This window comes from Rhopalosiphum maidis, chromosome 2 (genome assembly GCF_003676215.2).
Source record: "Rhopalosiphum maidis isolate BTI-1 chromosome 2, ASM367621v3, whole genome shotgun sequence".
NCBI lineage: Eukaryota > Metazoa > Arthropoda > Insecta > Hemiptera > Aphididae > Rhopalosiphum > Rhopalosiphum maidis.
Window position 1 is genome coordinate 3661949 of NC_040878.1, and position 25193 is coordinate 3687141.

General features: G+C 27.6%; 1 protein-coding gene across 4 annotated transcripts in view; it reads right to left on the minus strand.

The window, feature by feature from the left end:
* Positions 1-25193, minus strand: part of LOC113554306 (serine-rich adhesin for platelets-like) — a 46283-nt gene that overhangs the window by 16294 nt on the left and 4796 nt on the right. For all 4 annotated transcript variants that reach the window (XM_026958089.1, XM_026958087.1, XM_026958088.1 and 1 more), the window contains exons 2-5: positions 19582-19671; positions 15065-19513; positions 13588-13707; positions 13001-13514 (exon numbers count right to left, since the gene is read on the minus strand). In XM_026958089.1, the coding sequence (XP_026813890.1) occupies positions 13001-13514; positions 13588-13707; positions 15065-19513; positions 19582-19644 (5146 nt within the window). In that variant the 5' untranslated portion in view covers positions 19645-19671. The remainder of the gene's footprint in view (positions 1-13000; positions 13515-13587; positions 13708-15064; positions 19514-19581; positions 19672-25193) is intronic.

The window sequence follows — 25193 nt, forward strand, 5'->3', positions numbered from 1 at the left end:
GAAAAATATTTTTTTTAATTTAAAAGGAAGAAAAAATTTCGGTTTTTAATTTAACGGTATAAAGAATATTTCTATTTTTATTATAACTATTGTCTACTAGGGTATTAATGACTAATGTCAACAACATTACACGTTATTTTATGTTAAAATAATTATGAAGTTAATACTATTAGGAAAATCATTAGTAGTTCAGTCTAATAGCATAAAAATGATAAGTTATTTTACTGCGATTGTTATTGTTATTTAAATTTCATAATGTAAATGCATTAATGCATTATACCTACACACATATTATAGGCATATATTTTATACAATAACAATATTGGCGTCATTTAATGATTCACCTCTCGTATAAAGAGGGTACAATTAGGTACATTTCAATGTTATCGACTTCAATACATATTTATTTTATCTAAACAAGTACTATAAAAAAGATATCGGCGAGATCAATGCGAAGCGTACACTCGTACCATTATATTCTGATAAAATGTTAGTTAATATTATATATAAGTAAATTATAGTAATTGCACATAAGTACAAATGTCCAATAGATACCGACGATATCGACTACCGAACAAAATGTATACCTTTAGAAACGTGATTTATGCAAAATTAATAAACCTAGGTATACAGAAAGATGAAACACGATTTTCGAAAGTGTTAACTTTTTACGTTTTATATTATGTCTACAGCTTGTTATATGCTAACAATTTCAATAAAATCAATTTCACTTATTTACTTAAATATTATGATTGTGAATTTTAATTACACCAATTGTTTGTTTTTTTTTATGTCTAGCTATTTATTTTCCGGGCAATACCCATTATTTTAAGGTAGAAATATTTTTTGAAAATATCATATTTAATTTAATTTTTAAAATATCGATAACAACACTAACAACTAGCAATATTTGATGAGAACGAATTTCTAAATTCATATAGGATTATGTCAATGATATCCACCGCACGGTTAGTGATGTGCGTATCGAATGCGTTATCGTTTTATATTACTTATTATATCTAGGTACTATGGGAAAACATCAAATCTGTATAGATAGTGTCAAAGAACTGTTACGTGACGGTTTTTTTTCCTAATTTCCATATCAATTATGTTACGCAACTGCAATTTCCTATCTTGGTAACAAACATTTGGGATCGTAAAAAAGTAATTCAACTACAGTAAAAAAGCTCTTACACAAGATCATCATTTTTATTGGCCAATATTAATAAATTAAAATTTTTATGTATAAAAAATAAATAAATTAGGAAACGTCTGTAAAACCGGGTTCACCCTACACCGTGTCGTGTTGGGTTCTATATGCTTATTTATTTATTTAATATATAGGTAACAAAATGTTTGTAGCGCGTTACTTACAAGGTGAATATATTCAAGTATATAGACACGGTGTAGTGAAAGCAGCGGTTTAAGGTACACATAAATAGCATATTTATACTTTTGATGAAATATAATGTTTAGTTGATTGTTGTCTTGATAAATTAAACATTATAACTGAGTGTTTTCTAAGTTTTTTTTTTCATTTAAACATTGAATGGATATATTTTATTTTGGAAAATTTATAGACGTATAATATTGAGATATTGAGATAGACAGTTATAAATGCTGATATATTTAGGTTAAGGTTAAGAAAGGTTTTATTTTTTTGGTTGGAAACGAATCAATTTGGAGCTAGCCATTTTAAGTTTAATTTAGTGTTTACACAGACTATCCTAGGAACAATTACGTCAACTATTCATAATCTCATTTGTCTAAATTAAATCTCCAAGTATTAGCCAACAAGTGAGTATACCGAAACAGAAAGTATTTTAAATGTACAAAAAAAAAACCCAATTATAGGATTAATATTATATAAAACATTTTAATTCATTAAATTCTAAAATATAATACTTATATACTTATAATATTTCTAAATAAAAGTTATAAACAAGTAATATTTCGATAAGTACAAGTACAATAAATACATAGTGTATAGATTGATTTTGTGAGTAATTTGTTATAAATATACGATCGATTTCTACAGTTATAAACTCTATAAATTGTTTAAATTAGGAATATTTGAAAATATGTTATATACTTCTATGACCTATTGTTTGCAAAAACACATAATAATTTCAGAGCAATAAACCATATAGGTATACACTTTGATTTAGAAAAAAGTATTTTAAACACACGTGGGTACTTTCATAGATGCCAAAGTGACTGACAAATGTACATAACAAACGATGTTATAGTTATGGCCTATATAGGTATCGTAACTTTTAGGTCACTGTAATATGTGTACGAGATGATATTTTGTAATAGATTTTATTATAATGGTGAATTTTTTATTATTCGCAGGAAATGACCAACGGAAATACGGTTACGGACTACAAAATAATTGACCGGTGCGCGTGTGATTTAGGTGTGTCACCCATATAATGTAACTACTACCACCTACCTATAGGCTATAAGTTATATGTATCTATAATTTATTTACAAAAAATTCTCCCAGATGTTTGCATATGCGCATTATTCAATTTAAGACTATAACATGATATTATAATATTCAAGGCATGAGAGTTGTAGATAATTTGCCACTAACAACCTATTGTTATTTGAAACGGGAGTGGAGTGTCTAATTCGATATCTATAACAGTATATATGGATGCATCAAAATCAAAAATAACACATGCGAATAGAAAATAATATGATATAAGGCCGTGTAACCTAGTAACTGCAGACTAAATTTTCATTTTCAGTTAAGTTATTATTAATAACAAATATTAGAATAAATTATTAACAACTACCTATAATAGTTGTATAATATACTGACTACCAAAATTGTGAAGTAATTAACTCAAGTAAATACAATTTATATTTATATGGTAATTTAGTACACATCGCTTGAATTCGCATGAATTTATTGTACCATAGAACTACAGATTATGTAATTTCTCGAAAGTTAAAAAAAATAAAAATAAAGTGTATTAAAATGAGAAAATTGAAAACACCTTAGTCTGGAAGATTGGTTATGGTTCGGAAGCGCTATAGTCAAAGCGGTTAGACTAATTGATCCTACACAGACAATTTTAAATGTCTATTATTTTTACATATTTAAATGCAATATTTTTAAATATAATATAATATGCTATGCCTATATGTATATAATATTTCTAAGTTATAAGTGAAAAAATATTAAAAATTAAAAAAATATATTTAGTTAGTTAATTTTAATTAGAAATTTGTTTTAAGACACTACGAAAAAAATTGGCACGACTTTCGGCAATACTTAGGAGTCCGGGTCTGATAGCCTTCAAGGGTTATTTTAATCACAATTCCTAGATTTATGGACATGAGTATAAATTTGTAGCTTACACCCACATCTAAGTTCCAATATATTAAAATACACTACTTAAAAACGCTAACTTCTATCGTTATTATTTAGTAAATTAAGTTCATACAACAATATACAGTTTGTTTATGGTAGAAAAAAGTGATGTAATTTATTATTACCGATACGAAAAAGTGTCTGGCAATGGGCCCGTCACGAATTATCACCACTGACACGATTTTTAGTTAAAATTAAAACGCACATATTACGCATATCCACTTAATCAGTAAACTAGGATATTGTGTTATAAATGTTATACTTAAATATTGGTTGCCGAAGTTCAAGATATAAATACTTAAAACATTTTGTTGGTGTAAAGAAAAACAAATATGTTTAAATAATGTCTAAGTACTAGATTATTATTTATTATTCATATACCTATAATCTATATACTTATAATAAACTTATAAGTAGGAGGTACCTTATATGGTTGTGTTCTGTTGTCATTACAACCATACCATGGTCAATATAATAAACTCATCTAAGGACATAATAAATATATATATATATATATACCTAAATTGTTTTCCTATATACAATATAATAAATCTATAAGCAATAAATAAGTACCTACGTAATCATTATTTTTTTATTTATTTCATTTTTGGAATCTATACAAAAGATTTAATCACAAAAATAATTAAAATTGTAATTTAAGTCTTAAATTAATTTAATTAATTTTTTTAAATTATAAGTATAAATCCTGAATGCAGAAGTTATATAATGTATGTAGGCATATAGCATACATTTTAAATTATTAAAAAAAGAAACTCAATTACTCAAAGATTTTCTTCAAAGGAAATTAATAATTATATTTTATAGTTCCATAGTATTACAGTAAATTTTAAATTTCTAAGAATTAATTTTTTCCTTATATTCATATTTAGTTTAGTGTTTATAACGTATAGGAGTAACTTATTGTAGCTAAATAGCTTGGGAACAGCTAATACAATAATTACATGCGATATCATTGTTTATTAACTATTTGTTAATTTGTATTGATATTAGTAATAACTAATAACTAATAAGTGAATAAGTGCTAATAAATAGGAACCGGAAGTTCATGTATTTTCATATTTTAACAGAATATACCAAAAATTTGGTAGATCAAATACAAATTTGAATTACCTTTATAAAATGTTGTTTTACATGCGCATGTAATTCTATATAATCTCGATTATTTTATTTATTCTCATATTTTTAAAAAAATTGTATTAACTGCATAATATATTTAAAGTTAAATACTATGTCATTGGCAAAATAAGTAAGATACTTCTAAAAAGGTCTATTGGTAAAAAAAATATGAAATTTATAAAATTAATTTATAGTTGTATTTGACAGCGAGGTATCGGCAGTCTTTAATTGGGGATTGTAATATTATTTAAAAAAAAAAAATTATTATTTATAAAAGGTAAATACTTAATAATTTTCAACTAAAATTTTTATTTTTATTATTAAATTTATATAATAAAATAATATTTTTAATTACCTATCAACGAAATTGAAATAAAAATTGAAGCGTTAAAAGGTTTTTTTATATTTATTAAATTAAAAACAAATGTAAAGGCAAATTTCAGTGTTTTTAAGAGCATTATAAGTGCACACAGATTTCGGTAGTTTTTAGTGCATAACCGTCCGGTCCCTACTAATAATTAACAATTAGCATATTATCATTAAACAATGTGAAGATTATTTAGGTAACATAAGTATTTAACTAAATAAATACAAATTATTTGTGTATATATAGGTACAGTGTTTTTTGAACACTTATTAGTTATTATACCTATAATCTAGACTATGCCATTCATATATATATTTTTCATCAAATAATATTTAATTAGTAATTATCACAAAGGTACTTATATTTATTAATTTTACAAGTGCTTAACATTTATTTTAATGATTGTAAAACGGTTTATGTCTTTCTACTTCAGGTGCCAAGTACAACAACTTATAATATAATAGTCGTTGACACACTGTTAATCACTTACTCGCATCTACCTTCCGGGTTTATTTTATATTAAATACAGATATTTGAATTTGATCTCGTAGTTTGAATTTTAATTAGACGCGCACAAATAACTATGTAATTTTTAACCGGATAATGCAATAATTAAAGTGTGTACCTTACAACGTGTATGACAATTGTTTAATTAATGATTACCTCTGATTATTTAATAACATAGTGATGTGTGTATGTCTGTGTAATAACTAATAACTTATGAGTAATAACTTCTTCAAAATTAGAATAAAATGCTGCTAAGTACAGGTTGACGGAATTTTGGTTTTACATTTTGAATAATAAGTTAGGACTGGAGTTTAAGACGTCGGGTAATCATTTATATAAATGGACGTTTAAGTATAATAATTATGCGAATGAAAAATCTGTAAAAAATATAAATAAATATTGAAGTCGAAGGGCACATTCAATTTCAAATATACAATAGAATTTAAAAAATCGTAGAAAGTAAAATCTCGCCGGAACGAATTAACTATTAAGTTTACCGTTCCGGAACAATATGACGTGTTAATTTGTACGCAATATGTTTTTATTTAATAAAAAAAATAATACATCTGAATCTAAAACTAGTGGCTATATAAATTACTAGTTACCTAAACAGTAAGAAAAACTTAGTAACAATTTAACAAGTGACCTTTATAGCATTTCAATTATAAAAATGACATAATTAATTTAATTAACTTTCTAATAAGATATTTTCAAAATCTTGTAGTTACGTTAATAATCTGTTCAGATAAAATTATTAGTGCGAAATAATAAAGTAAGAAACTTACATTTATCGAAATATTCTTAATAAACTACAAAATTAAGACATATAATATATTATTCTATTTTAAAGTTATAGGGATTTATCATTTACCGAGAACCACTCAATGTTTTTTGATAGTATGCATATGTATATAGTATGTTATATATTATGATGCTCAGATTATTAGAGATACTTTATACTTATAACTTACATGTATTTAGTCCATTTAGATTTAAAAAACATAAAAACGATATTGTAATATTATTAGGTATTCAAAATTCAAATTGTTAAAAAGCTGCATTTAAGTTATTCATTCTTTAATTAAAAAAAGAAAATTACGTTTAGTAATTTATTAAAATGTTGGTATGCTTAATGTATGAAACTATGAACGATTTAGAGGTTTTAAATATCCATTGTACTTTTTATCTATTAATTAAATATTTATACAAGCAAAATAATAAATGATAGGTAATAGGTACACTATATAATATTTAATAATAAATTAGTTAGTAGTTTATTTTAAGATTTAGGTAATAGTTAATATCTATTATGTGTATAATAATACTATAAAATAAATATTATTTTATAAATAAAATCAGTTTTAAAATACGTATATCACAAAAAAAAATGTCTGTCTGTATTAAACATTGTCAACATTGATATTTATTGATTTGATAAAATATCTATTATTCACCATAATTTTTCTTACTTAAATTATGTTTTACGAAGAGATCATTTATTATCTTTCAATATGAAACGAAAGTTTAAATTTTGCAGTCAATACCGGAGCATAGTACATTTTATGCTCTACGATTCGGGCAAATAGTAAATATGGTTTGTTATAAATTATAATATTAGAATTTAGGAGTATAGTTGAATTTTTAATATATATAAATAGAAATAATAATAAATTAAAGAATTATGCATAAAATGTAGTCGTTTTAGATACCTTATTGTAAAATTATTTAAAAATGTTATATATTCATAAAAAACCAACAAATCATTTCAAATAATATTCTTATTCTAATCCTAAATTAAATATTCGGTCAATTGAATTCCATTAGACTACTAGAGCACCAATAAAAGTATATTTTTCTTTACAATAATATAACAATAGTTATACACATATATTGTACAAAATATATATTAAGCATTTTGTTCTATTAATTTGGTCATTAAAACTGTTTTCGATTTAAAACGCAATAACTAACAGGAATACGAGAAAAAAAAGAAAAATTTTCGAAATCACATTAATAGCATCGGACATCGTTTAACAACAATAATATTATATAGGTATTATACATTAAGCACGATAAAACCGTGGATATTAGATACGTGAGAAATTACAAATAACAATTTTATGTTATTACAATAAAAATATAGGTGATTAACATAAACAATGCTGATAAATAAAAACCGAAATATTGACATTTTTTGTTTGAAGATCAATAATTTTAGAATAGTCACTTTTAAAAGTCATAAGTAGCAAGTAGTATCATAAGTAGGATTTGTTTCTATTTAGGTATATCCACGCTAAACGCATACCTGCAATCATCTAAACATACCTATTATAATATGTTATATCTACTTATACATACGTCACGGCGTCATGATATAATGTTAAGACCGGTAGGTTGACATTAAAGAGTGTTTTCGACCGTTAAAAATACTCTTAGCCCAATGCCCCAACGACAGCCGATCGAAATGATGACCGGCATTATATAGCGTCCGATTATAATTTATAAATAGAACCACGCGCGGCACACGTATCAATCGAACCGCCGCCGCACCACCGATATCGGCTACCCTCCTCACTATCCGCCGGCCTAGTGATTATTGCCGTTGTCCATCCGGATGAACGGATATATTTCAATCGTCATATAGATCAAAGATCGTAACGAGAAATCGATACCACCACACTTGCCCGGTGAAAAACGACATAATATTTATGGTTTTTCGTACGATTTTCCTTTTCCAAAAACCCGAGATCGAAGTAGTTATACGTACTTTCACGATATCACGCGGCGGCGGTTTAGCGCGTTTATCAATAACATATTTAGTACTTGAATTGACGGGGGACAGCGTTTCTCTTCTTAAAAAAAAATATTTACTCGTACCCCGTATATTAACATTCTAATCAATAAGACATTTAAATATTCAGGAGCACGTAATAAATTTACACTTTTTTCATCGCTCTTCTATAATTTCTTTCAAACCCTGATAATAATACACCACATTATTTGATTGTACCAACCAACGTAATTTTTTGTGCATAGTATACGCGTTGTCGATTTAATAATATTCTGTACGTACCTATTACAACACCTGTAGGGCGCGATTTTTGGCGATGGGCCCTATTCGCATATAGTCGACTTCTATAATTTGACTGCAATACGTCCGAATGATGCACTTCAATCACTCGTCGTCGGGAGACGTGCGCGAAAATCCACGCGGAATTAATTTTTCGCGGTCACCGAAGGGAATCGAAAACGGGAAAACGAGCTAGGTGCCGACAACGACGACAAGGGCGTAACGATATATGAAATTATTATCTATACGAAAATCGGACGGACGAGACAACGGCGGCGACGACGTGCGCGTACGTGCGGTCCGGTGCCGTGTGACGGATTGCCTGCCGCATGTGGCATGTCGGACGTCCAAACCGAGAAGACCTCCTAACCGCATCACGCACGCTCCCGTCCCTCCTACCCCCTCCGGCTACGTCCAAACCGACGGTATGGCCGTGCGGGGCGCAGGGGGGTTGGCCGCCGCCGTTTAGGTATATATTATTATATTATTATTATATTATCGTATCTCATCGTACATAATAATACAACGAATAACGATGCCGATAAAATAATATTATTATTTTCATTATTATTATATTATTATATCGTACACTGTGCACGTCCTCTCCGTTGTCGACGTCGTCGACGGCCGATAACCCGACAACACGAAAACCTCATACTTCGGGACGAACAAGCGTGTGCGCACGCGTGTATGTGTGTGTGTACCCAATAAAACTAATAAGCAATAACGATTATAGGTATACACATAAGATTGTGCTATATAAACAACTGGCCGCAATGTTTCGTCGGTGTCTCTACAATAATAATAATAATAATAATAATATACCTATTGCACTCGCGTGTGTGTATACGTTTTTACTCAAACAGGTTGTTCGCACGCCAGACCATAATATAATATCACGTCATATTATATAGGTATACCTTTACGGCAATACCGTCGTCGGTCGGACGTCGGTATACGTTTTTCATTTGTACCTACACAAATACGTATCATAATATTATAAGTTCACACGTCTGCCGGCCGTCGCGATTACAATATTAGATTATTATGTTTACGATACGTATATATTTACACACCCGGGTGTGAGGTAATAAATCCAACGGTGTGTCTGGATACCTACCCCTTCCGATACACGCGTGACGGGTCGTCTGAAGGGCGAGGGCGCAACAGACGCGTCTTATAAGACCGTATCGTTATCATGGCGTGTGCGGCGGCTATATACGCCGAATGAAGGAATCGCCCGGCGATCGTCGTCGAACAACCGCGACTAGCGCGTCGGTTATTGGCAAACCGACAGATTTCAATGTATAAATATAAAGCCTTTAAATATGATAATACGCTGTATTAGTCGATACTACCACGCAATATAATATATATTATATTATAATATTTGAAGTACACGCGTCTATAAACGGTCTGTTCGAGTTTTTCGCCAAACCGAAGCGCGATAGCCCCGCGACGAGCATAAACTATTTCTGTATATAGTGCGTATTGTGGTACGGACACGTGTACAGATTTTTATGAACTGCGTTTACGGTTTTGATTTATGTGAAAAAAATGCAGTCGGGTGGCAATTATATTGCGCGTGTGTGTTTATTGTAGTTGTCGATTACGCGGCCCCAGACGAACAGTGTTGGTGTGAAACGATATTATAATGACCGGTGATCGAATTGCAAGTAGTACCTCTACGTAGTACCTACCTATTATACTATTATAGTATATGTATTATACGGCCACGTATCTAGTCAGAAATTCGAAAAATCGTTTGGCGCGCGCCGCTGCGGTTGGTGGCGCATATTGGAATTTGGAATAGCCGTGCGATATTCAATACGACGCGCGTACCTATATATTATTACTACCGACGAAAGCTGACCAAACTGTTGGAACGTGTGCGAAATAAAAAGTGCTGGAAACGGATATAATTAATCGTTTAATTATATTCAAGCCACTTGTTACCTATATGTATAATTTATTGAATTGATAATACAAACTTAATCTATAAATAATCAATACATAATTAATATTGTAGTTTAATGCAAAACAGTATAATATTATGTGAACACAAAAATCAATGGTGTGTACTGACGTACAATGTACAAGCTACCAAATGTATATTCTTATAAATTACGTTTTAGAATTAAAAAATATTGAATAAAACTTTTTTTTTTAATTAATTCCCTGCAGTGGCCTATATATTAATTAAATAACAATTATAAATTAATAATTATTCACCTATATTTTTTTTTTGAACTTCCAAAACTATAAAAATACAATACTATGGATTTTTTCCAGTATTAGTTGCTTTTGTGTTTGATTGAAAACAGAGGCACTAAAATATGTCAGTGTCGCCATATTGTAAGTGTTCACTTACGCCAATTCCAGTAAGTCGTTTTCAATGGAATAAATATATGATTTCACTACTCACCGTCTATTATAAGCACACTGCTTAAATTATTACGGTAAAAACTAAGAAGATTTCTAAGCTTCCGGCTGTCCGTAACAATTTCTCATTTTCCGTAAATTAGTGGTTTGGTATATGTACAATAATGAAATTCCACAAGGAAACCGGAAATCAGTGTAATTAACAAAAATAAAATAAAATGAACCAGTGTAAAATTTGTCAAATATTAATTTTTTAAAATATAAAATTATATACACTCGGCACTAACTTATGTATTTTATTTTTATTTTTGAATATATGATGATTCCTACCTCCCAACACCAAATATCTCCACCCATATGTCAATGCTAGGAAAATTACGCGACAAACTCAAAAGTATATGATACTTGATTTATAATATATTATATATATTTATAACTTCCATTTTTAAATAGGTAAGGTAATCACTAATCACTATTATAATAAAATGCACTGAACTTAGCTAGTAGTTTAAACAAATACTTATTTAAAAGTTGAAATATTGTTATTTGCCGGTGAATTTTTTTTTTGGCATGGTCGTTATTATTTTAAATATACATTTAATCACGTCATGTTTGCTCAATTTTTTTAGCATCTTAACATTTATTACTTGTCCTTGTAATTTTCTTATTTAGTGCATATAATTATATTTGAGTAAAAATACTATGTATAGATTTAATTAATTTAATATTTTTAAGTTTCTTTATAACATGATAATTGGGATGTAAAAAATGTTGTCTTTAATTATGATGAAGATAAAATAACCATTTGCATTAAGTTTGTTTGAAGTTTTTAAAACTATGAGCAAAGATGTAAAATAAACTTCAATCGCCATAATAATACTAGGTAATAAAAAGTCGATTATAAGTTTTGCCTCGATCATTTTTGTTGATCAATTTATTTAAATTATATGTACACATCATAAGCTATATCTGAATGTGACAGATGTCAAATAATATATATCAACTTATAATTTAAATAGTAGAAAATTCTATAGAAAACTATCAAAATGTCGATTAATAAATATTTTTATACTTATTTTTAAAATAAATAATTGTATTACAATAATTTTCAACAATAAGAATCAAATACTTTATATCAACCTGATTTAAAACACTCATGAATAATGTGTGATATATATTATTTAATAAAATTAAAAATTAAAATAAAATATTTTTGGAAGATAATGAAAATTTGCTTTTCTAGATAATGTTTCTCAAATTTTAACTTTATTTTACAGTTAGTGTTACCTATAGGTAACATCTAGGTTTTGACTATAAATTATTAAATATAATTTATTTTTTAATTGAGATTGAATACTTATAATGAATCAAATTTTAAAGTGTTTTATTATGAAATTTTTATATATACATTTTCATAAACTAAAAAAAAAACTTCACAATAATATTTTTAAGTCACATTTACAGCTATTATTGTAATTGAAACAAAATTTAAATGACCACTCATTATTTTTAATTGTTCATTATATAGTTTTTGAGTTAATTTAAATAGCTGTGTTTCTTAATGAGTTGATTAAAATTATATATTTTAGAATATAAGAAATATTAAAACTCAATTTTATACATGAATGAACTTCAGATGGCTTTCAGCAACATAAATAATAAATCATTATTTTATGTTAAAATATATTTTCCTTTTTTGTTCTTAATAACGGTATAATACTAAGAAAGTAACATTTAAACCACAGTTTTACCCACAAAATATTGATTTTCTTTACTTTCACGAATAAAATTGTTGTTTTTTTCCTTAACGTAAAAAGTATACAATATATAGTTTGGTCTGTACGATTACCTTGCTGAATTAAATAAATAAAATAGAATTGTTATTAACGTTTTTTTTTTGTTTTGAAAAAAAAACCCTAAATTATAGTAATAATTAATAATTAATAGTGATTGTAACCTAACCATTATATTATACATCTGCCAGTAATGATTGTCAACATTGAGTGATGAGTAACGGAAATCTTATGTATTTCTAATCTTCCTAGCTACTTAAGCATTTATACTTTTCTCTATAATAATTATTAATTTATTCCCATAGCGTTAAGAGCTAAAACATTTATGATACTAATATAATAAATTATTATAAATTTACCTTTGGTAGTTTTAGTGACTGTTGTTGAGGATGTTGAAGTAGAGGAAGTAGAAGTGATAGTTGAGTTTCGAGAAGACTTTTCATTTTTGTTGAATCGTGACTCTTGTTGTTGCTGCACTACAGTCATTTTTTTTGGTGAAGGAGATCGGTTTTTTTCGGTTGGAGTACTCTTTTGAGGTGAAGGAGATCGGACTTTTTCAATGAGAGTTATTTTTTGAGATGAAAGGGGTAGAATTTTATCAACTGGTGTCACAGTTTTTTGAGGTGAAAGAGATCGTTCTTTTTCAATTGCTCGAACAGCTTTTTGTGTAGGTAGCGGTGTTCGAGTTTCCACAACTGACTTTTGAGCCTTTTGAGGTGAAGGAGATCGTGAATTACCAATTGGATTTGCATACGATTTTTGTGGTGAAACACTTCTTTCCTTTTTGACTTCAGCTTTTTTAACATATTCGGTCTTTTGTACAGTTATGTTACTTTGGTTTTGTTTCTTGGCTGGTGAAACATCTTGAAAGTTCTACAATCAAATTTTAACAAAAAATATTTTTTTATATAATACAATAATAAAGTTATGAAATAAAATAATTTACTTTTGGTACACGTGCTGTAGTATTTATTGATAATCCGTTGTTTGTTTCTAATTGACGTTTCACTACTCGAATTTGTGCTCTTATTCTTCTCCTACGATCGTAACCAACTGCCTTTTCAAGCTAAACAAATAAAAGTATGATATAATAATGAAAATAAAATAAAAACCTACTACAAGAATACTTATTATTATAAATATTTCTTACATTAAAAAAAAATCATTTCTTTTCTAAAAATAAATGTATACATTTATGTATAGTTATAATGTATAGGTAAATTTAATTCAACATTTATATTTTTAAAATTTAAATTAAAAGTAATAAAGCTAACTTCAACAGATAACAAGTAAGTATAACTCAGGTATTTGAAGATTTAAAAACATCCTATTTTATTTTTGTCAAAATTATCTAACAACACAGTTTGACAACAACTTGATTGCAAGTATTGCAACATTTCTAAATATTAATAACTTATACATTTTAAAATAAAATATTATACAGTGATCAATTAAAAAAAAAAATTATATTTTCATATCGTTGCAAGTAAAATCTAGTTAACTAATTCAAACATTTTTTTCATATCTAAAATCAAATAAGAAAAAGTATATACACATTATTCATTTTTATTTTTTTTACATTTTTTTATTACCTACCTAATTCATGTTACTTTTTTATAAAAGTTTTTTATTACTTCTTACACATAAATTGGTACCTACTATTTCACTTATAATAACAATTTCCTCGTCTAAATATGTAGGCAATAGGAATGTTAGTAGTTGCCCGGTTAGATCACACATACTACTGAACATTCACTTATAATAATATTAATATATATTATCATATACATTGCCTAAATACAACCCCTTAAAATGATTGTTTTCAAAATATTATATTATGTATAATATTCATATGTTTATATTCAATTGTATAAGGTTTAGAATTATATGTAATAAAAACGTACAAAATATCCATACATTTAATATGAATTAAAAAATATGTAAAAAAAATAAAAAAGAATGTATTCATGTTCGCTAAATTTAAATAAGTTTTAAAATATATTAAATAGACAATTTAAATATAATAACTAAAAACAACTACAAACTAATTTTTTTAAATTAATATCGGTTTAACGGCATTTTGGATAGGCATTAAAACCACGGGAAAGTATATTTTTTTTTCATTAAATCATGATCATTAAATTTCATGGAACTGCCACTAAATAAGCATTATTTTATATCTCATTATCAATATGCAATACGCTTTGTGTTTTAAATATAAATTGTATACAATTTATTTTTATTTTTAATAAGAAATACAACAAAACTTTTACCAACTAACCTTAAAGGAACGGTTATTTTTGTTTCTATTGATTAACGATGATAAGAAATTGTTTGTAATCGTTAGATTTTAATATTTTACATTGTCTTTATTGACTCAAAACTGACATCGATGAATTTATTAATATGAATAATATATTTACCATAATCTCCAAAACGTGTAAATCAAATATTTCTTCAATTTCCACTTCTTCGTCAGTGTTATTGACAGAAATCGATTTAGTTGTTGTTGTCGATGTAGGTTTTGGCACTGATGTATTTTTCACTGTTGTTCCAAAATCAGTTTTAGCAGTAGTGACGGTGGCTCGCTGTCTGGATGACGAAGAAATTGTATCTCGTGCACATTGATTCCCACTAGTAGTATTATCTTTTGTATCGATTAATACACTTCGCTCAGGACTTTTAGCCGTACTATTTCTTTTTGGAGTTTCGACAATTTTTCTATCGGGACTTTTTGATGATATTTTTCTATTTGTAACTTCGTTAGTTTTAATAATCGAAGCAGTGGCTGTGGTTTTTTCTGGACTTGATACTCTTTTAGTTGAGACACGATCTGCGGTTTTCGTATCAGTCACTGTGGTTGACTTAATACGGGTTTCCGATACCTTACTTGTATTTAAAGGTGTGCTTGGCATTTGGTGTCTAAAAGTGGTTTTATTTTCTTTGTACGATTTCTGAATGGGTTCATTCTTTTCAAAAGTAGCTGTTCTATCTTTAACCGTTTTTGAACCTGATAGCCTTCTGGATCTATTTATTTCTTCAACTTTAACATCGAATGTTTCAGTTTTGTTTATTTTTATGGGAGTTTTGGTTGTTCGTTCAGGTGAACTATTTTTAGACTCTGGTGATTTTGTTCTCGGTACATTGGTTTTGTCTTTTAATGGTGTTTTTTTATCAATCTTTGTTTCGAACGATGCACGTCTTTCCTTAATTGATGACGATCTAGTTATTTTAGCAGGGGTTAAATGTGTTACTTTTTCAGATATATCATTTGATTTTTTGTTTTCAAAGAAGTCTTTTCGAGATTTATAATCAGAAGCTCCAGAAATTTTTCTTGTCAAAAGAGAAGTTGGAGTTTTATTAATTTTTGTCAAATCTCGATTATCTTCAGTTCCAATATTAAGTGTTTCTGATTCGATTACATCATTTATAATATCTGTCTCTTCATGTTTTCCTTTTGCAATGGATTCAAATATTTGTTTGGTTTTTCTTACTGCTTGAGGACTTTGAGGTATTTCCGTAGTTTTTTGTATTTCTTCTTGCTTGTTGACATTATTCAAAAACTTTGAAACTCTGTCAGCAACTGTAACGCTACTTTCTTCATCTAAGTCTGTTACAACGTCATACCTATTTCTCTGTAAGCTGCCGTAATCATTAACATCTTCTGGTTCACTTACAACATCAGCATACCTTGGTAAACTTGCATCATCAGATACTGAACAATATGGTTGACCAAATCTCGCAGAATACTCAGGTGATGATTCCCTAGATGATGGAGGTAATTGAACAATAACATTTAATAATGCATCTTTGTTGGTCATTTTTTTACCGTATTCTTCTTCAGCTTCATTTCTTATATTATCAATATCTTTAATTTTTTGTATATCTTCTTCATCTTTGTCGTCTTCTTCCGAAGAGGAAGAAGATGTTGACGAATTAGATGATATATTTTTAATGTATTTTGGTTTATTGGTAGAATCGTCCAGGTCAGTATCACTTTCAAAATTATCTGGAGGCAGTTCATCCTCTAAATCTTTTGATTTTTGTTCTACATTTTTAGTAATTTCAATTTTTATAGTTTTATTGAAATTTGAATTTGTGGTTTTTTTTATTTGAGGCTTAGTTATAGACGTGGTTGATATAGTCTTGGTAACAGGTTTAATTGATTTGGATGGTGTTTCATTTATATTAGATTTTAGTGAATTAGGTGTTCTAGGTTTGGTCCCATTCGAAGAAGGAATCTTCTTTGTGTTTATGTTTCCTATAGTTCTTTTTGAATCTATAACTGTTTTTGTTTCAGTAATTGATTTTACAGCACCTAATTTTTTTTGTGAAGATTGCGGACTGATTGGAGATTTAAATTTATTTTTCGAGTCTTTCTTTTCAAGAACTTTTATTGTTTCTTGAGTCTTGGATTTAGTTTCTGGACTAGTGATTTTTTGTCTAGATGATATTGTAGTTTTTTTATCTACTAATAACTCCTGACTTGGTTTTTTAATAACCGTTTTTGGTGTAATACGATCTTTTGAATTCTTATGTATCAAAGTTTTACTATCACTTCTTGTAATTTTAATATCCATTTTTTCTCTTGAAAGGTCTTTTTTAACAGTTTTATTTGATGAACCATCTTTAACATCCTTATGTATAAGACTTTTTTTCGATGGGGTTTTCTCCAAAGTCGAAGGTACAGCTTTTTTTATTGAAGAAGGTATTGACGAAGGTATTGCAGAAATTGTTTTTTTAGAAGATGTAACAGATTTAATATCAGAAGCGTGTGATACATTTTCGGTAGATTTAACGATTGAGTATATTTTATCATCTTTCGTAACCGGTTTAATTTCTTTTACTGGAGATTTTTCTTTCGGTTTTATTGTTATGTCATCATTAATGATTGTGCTCTGTTTAACTACATTTGATTTTTCTTTTTCAATTATTTCTTCCTGTTTTGTTTTATTTTCTTTTTTAACATTTTTCGAAGGTGATTTTTCCCTAGGTGTTTTATTTTTTTCAGTGATATATATTGGTTGTGTTATTATTTTTTCATTATTTACTTGCTCTGAAGATGTACACACTTGTTCTTCTATGATGAATTTTTCTTGAATGGACTTATTTTTTGAATCTAAGATATTATTTTCAGTAGTTTTTGTAACTGTTTCTATACTTTCATTTTCATTCAAATCATTATCAATTTCAGGTTTTATTATTTTAATTAAATTATTGTCATCATTAATTTTGTTTTTCGAATCATAAGTATTTGTATATAAATTCCTTTCGTGTGTTATGCGATTAATTTTATTATCCTTACTGACTTGTTGAGTTTGAAGTGTTTTATAATTATTTACTGGTTTAAACGCACTTCTTTCAGGGCTACTCTCGTGTGAACTATTTTTTACCTTAGATGAAGATTTTCTTACTTCTTTTCCAACTGATCCTTCACTGCTATATCCAGGAGATTTTTCTCTTCGTACTGGACTAGTAGATGATGATTTTTGGCCATACTTCGAAACTGAAGTAATATTAGTTTCTTCTTTAAACAAGGTTCTTTTAGCATCAGAACTTTTATACTTATCATAAGTGCCATGAGTTGCGCCAGAACAATCAGAATCGTCCGAAGAATCGTATTGTTTACCTCGTGTGGGTGTAATAGATCGTTTTTTTGATAACCCTTTTGTATGCGTGGATGACAACTTTCTTCTTGTAGAATAATTGAGTGATCTAGAAGGACTACCTGATTTTTCTGGTGATGCTCTATATTTTTCAGGGCTGGCAGATTTAAATCTGCGCTCTGGGCTTGTACGTTCTCTACAAGGTGAAGGACTAGACCTTTCTGGAGTTGATCGTAAACTCCTAGCAAAAGCTTCATGCGATGGACTCAAATCCACACTAATCCTAGGTGGCTGGTATGAATGTTGGTGGGTGGTAATATATTGATCTTCGATATTTTCTTTTAATGTATCAATAACTTGATCATCAACTTTTTTAATTGTCTTATCATCATTAGAAACAATTGAATTTGACTTTGTAGAATCTGTAGTTGACTGTTGAGTAGATAGATAAGAGTCCAGTTTATGAAGTTCGTTGATAATTTTACTATCCGTTGCTATCTCAACATTTTCAGAGTTGTTTCTTGAAATATTTGAAGTGTATGTTTTTTCTACAAAATTACTGTCTTTACTTGATATATTTTCCGATACAGGCTCAACTAGTTCATTGTTAGATGTATAAGTCTCTATAACTTTTTGATGACTATTTGAATATTGATTATTATCTCGTTTAATATTGTCTAAGTTTGTAGTAGTTATTGATTCAGTTACTTTACTATCAATATTTGAGCTATCCGACTTATCATATGATGTATCAAATGTCAACTGACGATCTTCGTTAGTCTGTTCGTTTACAATAAATTTGGAATTCAAATTTACATCAGCCTTTTGAACTTCTTCTGAAACCGAAATAGTTGTCTGTGATGATTTCCACGTAGATGACGTAGAGCTTGACATAGACGTTTGCAATGAATTTTGAGTATACTCTTCAGTTGGCTTTAAAGAACTAGTGTGTTCAACTTCAACTATTCCTCTATTACCATCCGATTCATCAATTTTCGACGAAACATAATAATTTTTATTAGTATTTGATTGTCGTTGATAGTCTTCAGTTGGAGATTCGGAATCTCGGATCTCTTTAGTTTTCATAGTCATGAATCCTTGGTCCGTTATAGATTCAGTATGTGTTCTGGTTGATGAGCGTTTAGTTGTTGTTTCTGTTTGAATCATTTCTCCTGTCGTATAAAATTCTTTAAGCCGTTGTTCTCGTAGTTTATACATTCTCATACGAATCTCTTTTTTCTTTCCGAAATCCTCGGTTTGTTGCCACTAAAAATAAAACAACAATATATCTTAGATTTTAAAAACTCTTATTTTAATTTAGTTTAATATATTACCATTTTACGTAACATATCCTCATCTTGTATAAGTGCGATATCCGATCCTACTTCGGTCGCCATGATGTTTTAATTATTTGATCCTGTAGCCTATAATCAAAAATACATACCTAATATTATATATAGAAAAAAAAGATTTATTATAATAAGTTTAAATAGGTACAAATATTAAATTAATGTGTTTTCGTTACGCATAAATAAACTATTGAATAACAAAGTAGGTATAACAAGATACGTGACTCTATTTATGGTTACTAAAAAACTTCTGTGGCAAAGCAGACCTACAAATTGCATGCATGCATTTCACTATATAAACAAGTTTGTATAATGTATAAATTATCATTAGCGCCATTACCCATAAACGATATAGTTGACTCAATATTTTAGGCTGTAGTGACAAACAGACAACAAAAATTAAATTAAGAATAATTTGGCCTCGCATTTAAACTAACTCCAAAAATAGACTCAATATTGAAAATATTATTTTTAGGTAATATTTAAAATAAATTTTTATTTTACAAACGTGAATATTTGTATTTTGTTTTATAAAATTCTTATCGACCAATGACTTTTATATACACAGCTGTTTAGAGATTTATCTTTCTCAATTCCAATGCGATACTCAATGTGCCTATAATACTATGTATACCTACGACGATAAAGATTTTGGGAAATGTTCAACCTACACAGTATACACAGATGAATGTGGGAGAATGGTTGTTTGCAAAAAGAGAAATTCAGGGCCATTAACATTTTTTTTTTTTTGACACCATAAAGTTGAGTGGGTTGTTTGGCATAAAAATAATAATTAAATTCAAGTACCGCATTTCCTATCGGTTCGAATATTGTTACACATATTTTATAATAAATAATTTAATTATCGCCTTATAAACTGTATAGCCGTATAGGCATTACCTACGTCATCCGAAGATTTGGCGATTGTCAACCTATATGGTAAACCATCTAGGTCATTTCAATGCACTTTAGTCGTGTAGAAAATAGTCTGTCCTTGATGGTTTAAACAGTTTTAATAAAGTAACGAAAGGACTGATATAGTACCAAACACTATCGATGTATGTTGAGACCCCAATGATTTCCTTACAAGGAAGTAGTTTTAAACTAAGAATATAAGTGCTGCAGTGGCCTAGACCTCAATTAGTTTATATTACAACATTATAGTTAGCTAATGTTTCCTAACAAATTCAAAGGGATACATTATCCATGTACGTCAATATGTTCTACATAATTAATAAGATTATTCATTTCTTAAAAATCATTAGACATTTTTACCGAACTAAATGTTGTCAGACTGTCAAACTGATCATTTCCAACGCATAAGTTTTTTATTTTTTGTTTATTTTATAAACTGTCAAATTTTATATTAAATTTGAAAGCTACGACCAAAGCAGAATTAAAAATATTTATGATATTTTAAAATGTTAATTTTTGAAAAATAAAAAATATATAATTAGTTTATTTTATTTACAGGAAAAAAAAATATTATTGGCGGTAAGCACAATGTATTATTATTTATAATTATAAATTTTCAAGTTATTTATTATTATTTTATTAATGACCGACTTATTTAGGTTAAGCTTATGAATATCTATTTAACGACAAACATTTTATCATTTATTAAGGAAAAGGCATATGTTTAGAAGTAAATAAAGTTACCTCTAAAAAATAAACTGTACCTTTTTATTATAGTTACAATTAATAAAATATAACGTTATAACGACAAATTCAATTAATTTGTTTATGCAAAAATAATATTGTTACTAAGTACCTATGATAGCATTTATCTATTTATACTACAATATTCTTTTTTATTTATTTGTAGGTAAATATAAAAATATATAGACAATATAGTTTACACAAAACAAATGTTTTTACTTAGGTATATATCTTAGGTATAGATCCAATAAATGCTCTAAAATATTTTAATATAACCTTTGATTATAGAATAGTCTATTCTATAATCATTGATATAACTATTAATTAAGAACATAATACTATATTTATTTAATTACCAATCGACTATAAAGTTGCTCATCAATCGGATATTATTCTAATTGGTTTTGATAATTAAAAATAATGCAATAAAAATACTTATTAAACTATTATTATATGATCCACTTGGTTAATAAAAAATATGAAGCATAATCTTTTTTTAAATACGAGTTTTAAAATTATAAATGTTTATTTGTTTTGTATAGAAACCAAACAGAGGATGTGTGGGGGCAGTGCAAAAGGATGTTGAGTAAATGCGATCGCTACACGTGAAACGTCAAACGTGAACCTACGTTCATTAATAGAATAATTATATATTTATATATTATATGAATTATATGATGAAGCAATGCATTTTATTTTTGTAAACCGAGTCCAGTGATTACGAATATTTATAATTTATTATAAAGTATTTTACAACATGACAAATTCCGTATTACCAAATACCAATATATAATTTATATTTTAACTGTTAAAATATTAGAATAATAAAATTAGTGTATTTAAAATCTTAAACATATCAGAGTTATATTAAAAAACATTTTTGAACCTTGCAGCGAACGACACGTTTAATATTTTTTTAAATCCTTTTTCGTATTTTATGAAAATTTTTATGAATTTTACGGCATTGAATTTTAGGATAACCGGAAAACGTGACCGATTTGTTTGTAGTCATATTTATTTATAATATTAAGTTATAGAATAATTTTCAATACCTATTCATTTTATCATAGTACTAATTATTTATTGTAAAATTTATAAAAATGTCATTTTTTGTCACTGTAATATAAAAAGCGCATATAGACACGGCTAAATCATACAGAGTTAAAGATTTTTCGTTAACAATAATAATAATAATAAATATTAAATAGGAAAAAAGAAATTTGACCTACACGGTGCAGCAGACCACCATGCGTGTAGTCAGTAATTTGTACACACACGCAAGTAAATATTATATAGCTAAGCGGAAATTAACGATTGTTTATTTTTGGGGAGAGTACCTTTACGAAAAATATAATAGTTTCGGCTAATAAATAATAGCTAGCGTCTCTTGTAGGCTGTAGCTAACACTGTAGCCTGTAGGTACGAGATGCATATATATGCATATTACGTACGCGACATTTCAATAACAGCTCTGTAAGCAAATTTCTAATTTGTGCAACGCGAATAACATTAATATAATATATAATTTAATTTTTTAATACACTTATGACTCAACTAAACCTTGTTAAAAAAAATTTATTTTGTTATTATTTTTTAAACGTTATTAGTTTTTAAATGAAAATATTATAATGCATTTTTTAAATATGAGTATTAAATATAGCTTATTATTTATAGCCATTTAAAGTTTAAATGACCGAAGTAGTGACTGGTGGAGCAACAGAGTAGTGGCTCTTGTCAATCGTGGTGCAACACTTATCTAAAAGTAATATTATATATAACGTATTTCTCATGACCTCATCACTGGGAAAAACATCATGTGTCAGTATCATGTCTGCAAAGAATTTATAGTAGAATTTTGTTTGTAATCCATTGTAAAAAAAGACGTCACTATAATGATAAGTGATAACAAATATGATAAAAAAAAAGCTTATTACTAATTTCAGATAGATTTCTAGCCAATTGTTATATTAATTTTATTTTATTTTAGTTATATTAAAATGTTTAAACTTGACCAAGCCGATTAATTTTTTTCTATTGAGCCATTCTATTGAAACATACAACTCTAACCCCCCTTCCCCTTCCCGAAACGCGAGTGGTAACAAGTAACAAGTACTTATGATATAACATTACAAAAAAAATCCCTAATTAAGGTTTGGTACCTACAGTTTTTTCGTGGTAGTTGTGGATAATCCACTTATTAAATGTAAATTATTTTCGTGAAATAGTGAAATTAAACACTAGCTTGACTTTACATATTTTTACAAGTTTTGTTTTATTTTTTCTTACAAAAAATGGGATAAATTGAACAAATTTAAATATTTTTGAAATTTTTTATAATATGATATCAATTCATATTTTCATACAGATTATAGATTTCCCTATAATTTTAACCCCATTTTTAGAGCATTTTTTTTTTTTTTTTGTTAATTGAATATTGCAGTCTAGTATGCTACGAACATATTTTTATAGTGCAACAAGACGTCCTGAACCTCTATCGATATAATATTATAATGGGTAGTACGCCCAGGACCCGTATAGAACTGTGTACACCCGTTCGTCGGGTAGGTACTTGGTACGTTATAAGACCACGAGTCTACGACTATATTTGCATATCTGTCGTCAACAGTAACAGTGCGTCAGAGATCGAGTCGTACTCGTAGAATTCTTATCGCGCTTCAGAAAAACGAAGTAGATATTATATAGGTACGAAATATTATCACACGTATAACCGTTAAACTCGCATAAAATCGCACGAATGAAATTCAATGTAAAATAATAATATAATTTTGATACAAACGTCGGTTAATAATTCATTATCATGTTTAGTCAGTGAGATATAACACCTTTTTTAGCCAGAACGAGTTTTCTAGACTTATATATATTCTTGTAGGCCCCGACGTACATATTTTGTTTTTAACTCTAAATGACTAAATATGATTATGCATACTAAACATTAGTGTAGTATCTATAACATAAAACATTGTATGAGTATACAACATACATTATACAATATACAATATATATAAATTATAAGTATATATTCTGCGGTTGAGAAGTCATTGTTTTTATATCTTAACTCATTACGTGAGATAAATTCCAACTACAATGAATTATAGATTAGAAGTTATTTAGAGTGCGAATAATAAAAAAAAATCTTTTATTTCAACGAAAATGGTCAATTTATTTTATCTTAAATTCAATGAGAGATAATATATATATTATATATATTATTATATAATGTAAATGTATTTAAAACAAACATTTTTACGTTCAAAATAAATATTTATGATGTAAGAATAATTAAAAAAAAAACCTAGTTGGATTGATTTATTAAAAAATCCATCACCGAAGTAGTATTAACTCTATATCTAATTAGAAAGTTTGAAACTAATCATTTGAATATTGATGAATATAATTCGATAGTTATTACAATTGAATGACATTCAAATATTCAATGAGTGAGTAGTACCTACCTAATATGGTATCAACCGTCGTAACTATAGAAAAAAAAAATTTATATGAAAAATTGTGTAACAGATGTATAATTTTTTTATTTACAAAAATTTAAAATTACGACAGAATATAAACATATCTTTCATATTATGTATAAATTATTTAATATATCAATACCTACACCGTATTGCCATGTATATTGTTGACAGAGTTGACACATTAAAATTGCTTAAAAATAATAAATTCTACATTGCAAATTACAATATTAAATTTATAAATTTGATTTCATGCCTAACAGCTTACATTTCGAAATTATTTGTATCTATTTACATACAATAGTACACAACTAAAATTTCAAGAAATAATAACAACCATTATTCATTGATGATTTTTGTTTTCATTTAGCACTCTCTGCTGCAATATTTTATAAATAAAGTCGATAAACATGTCAAAATAAATATATAATGTATATTATTCCTTAAGAA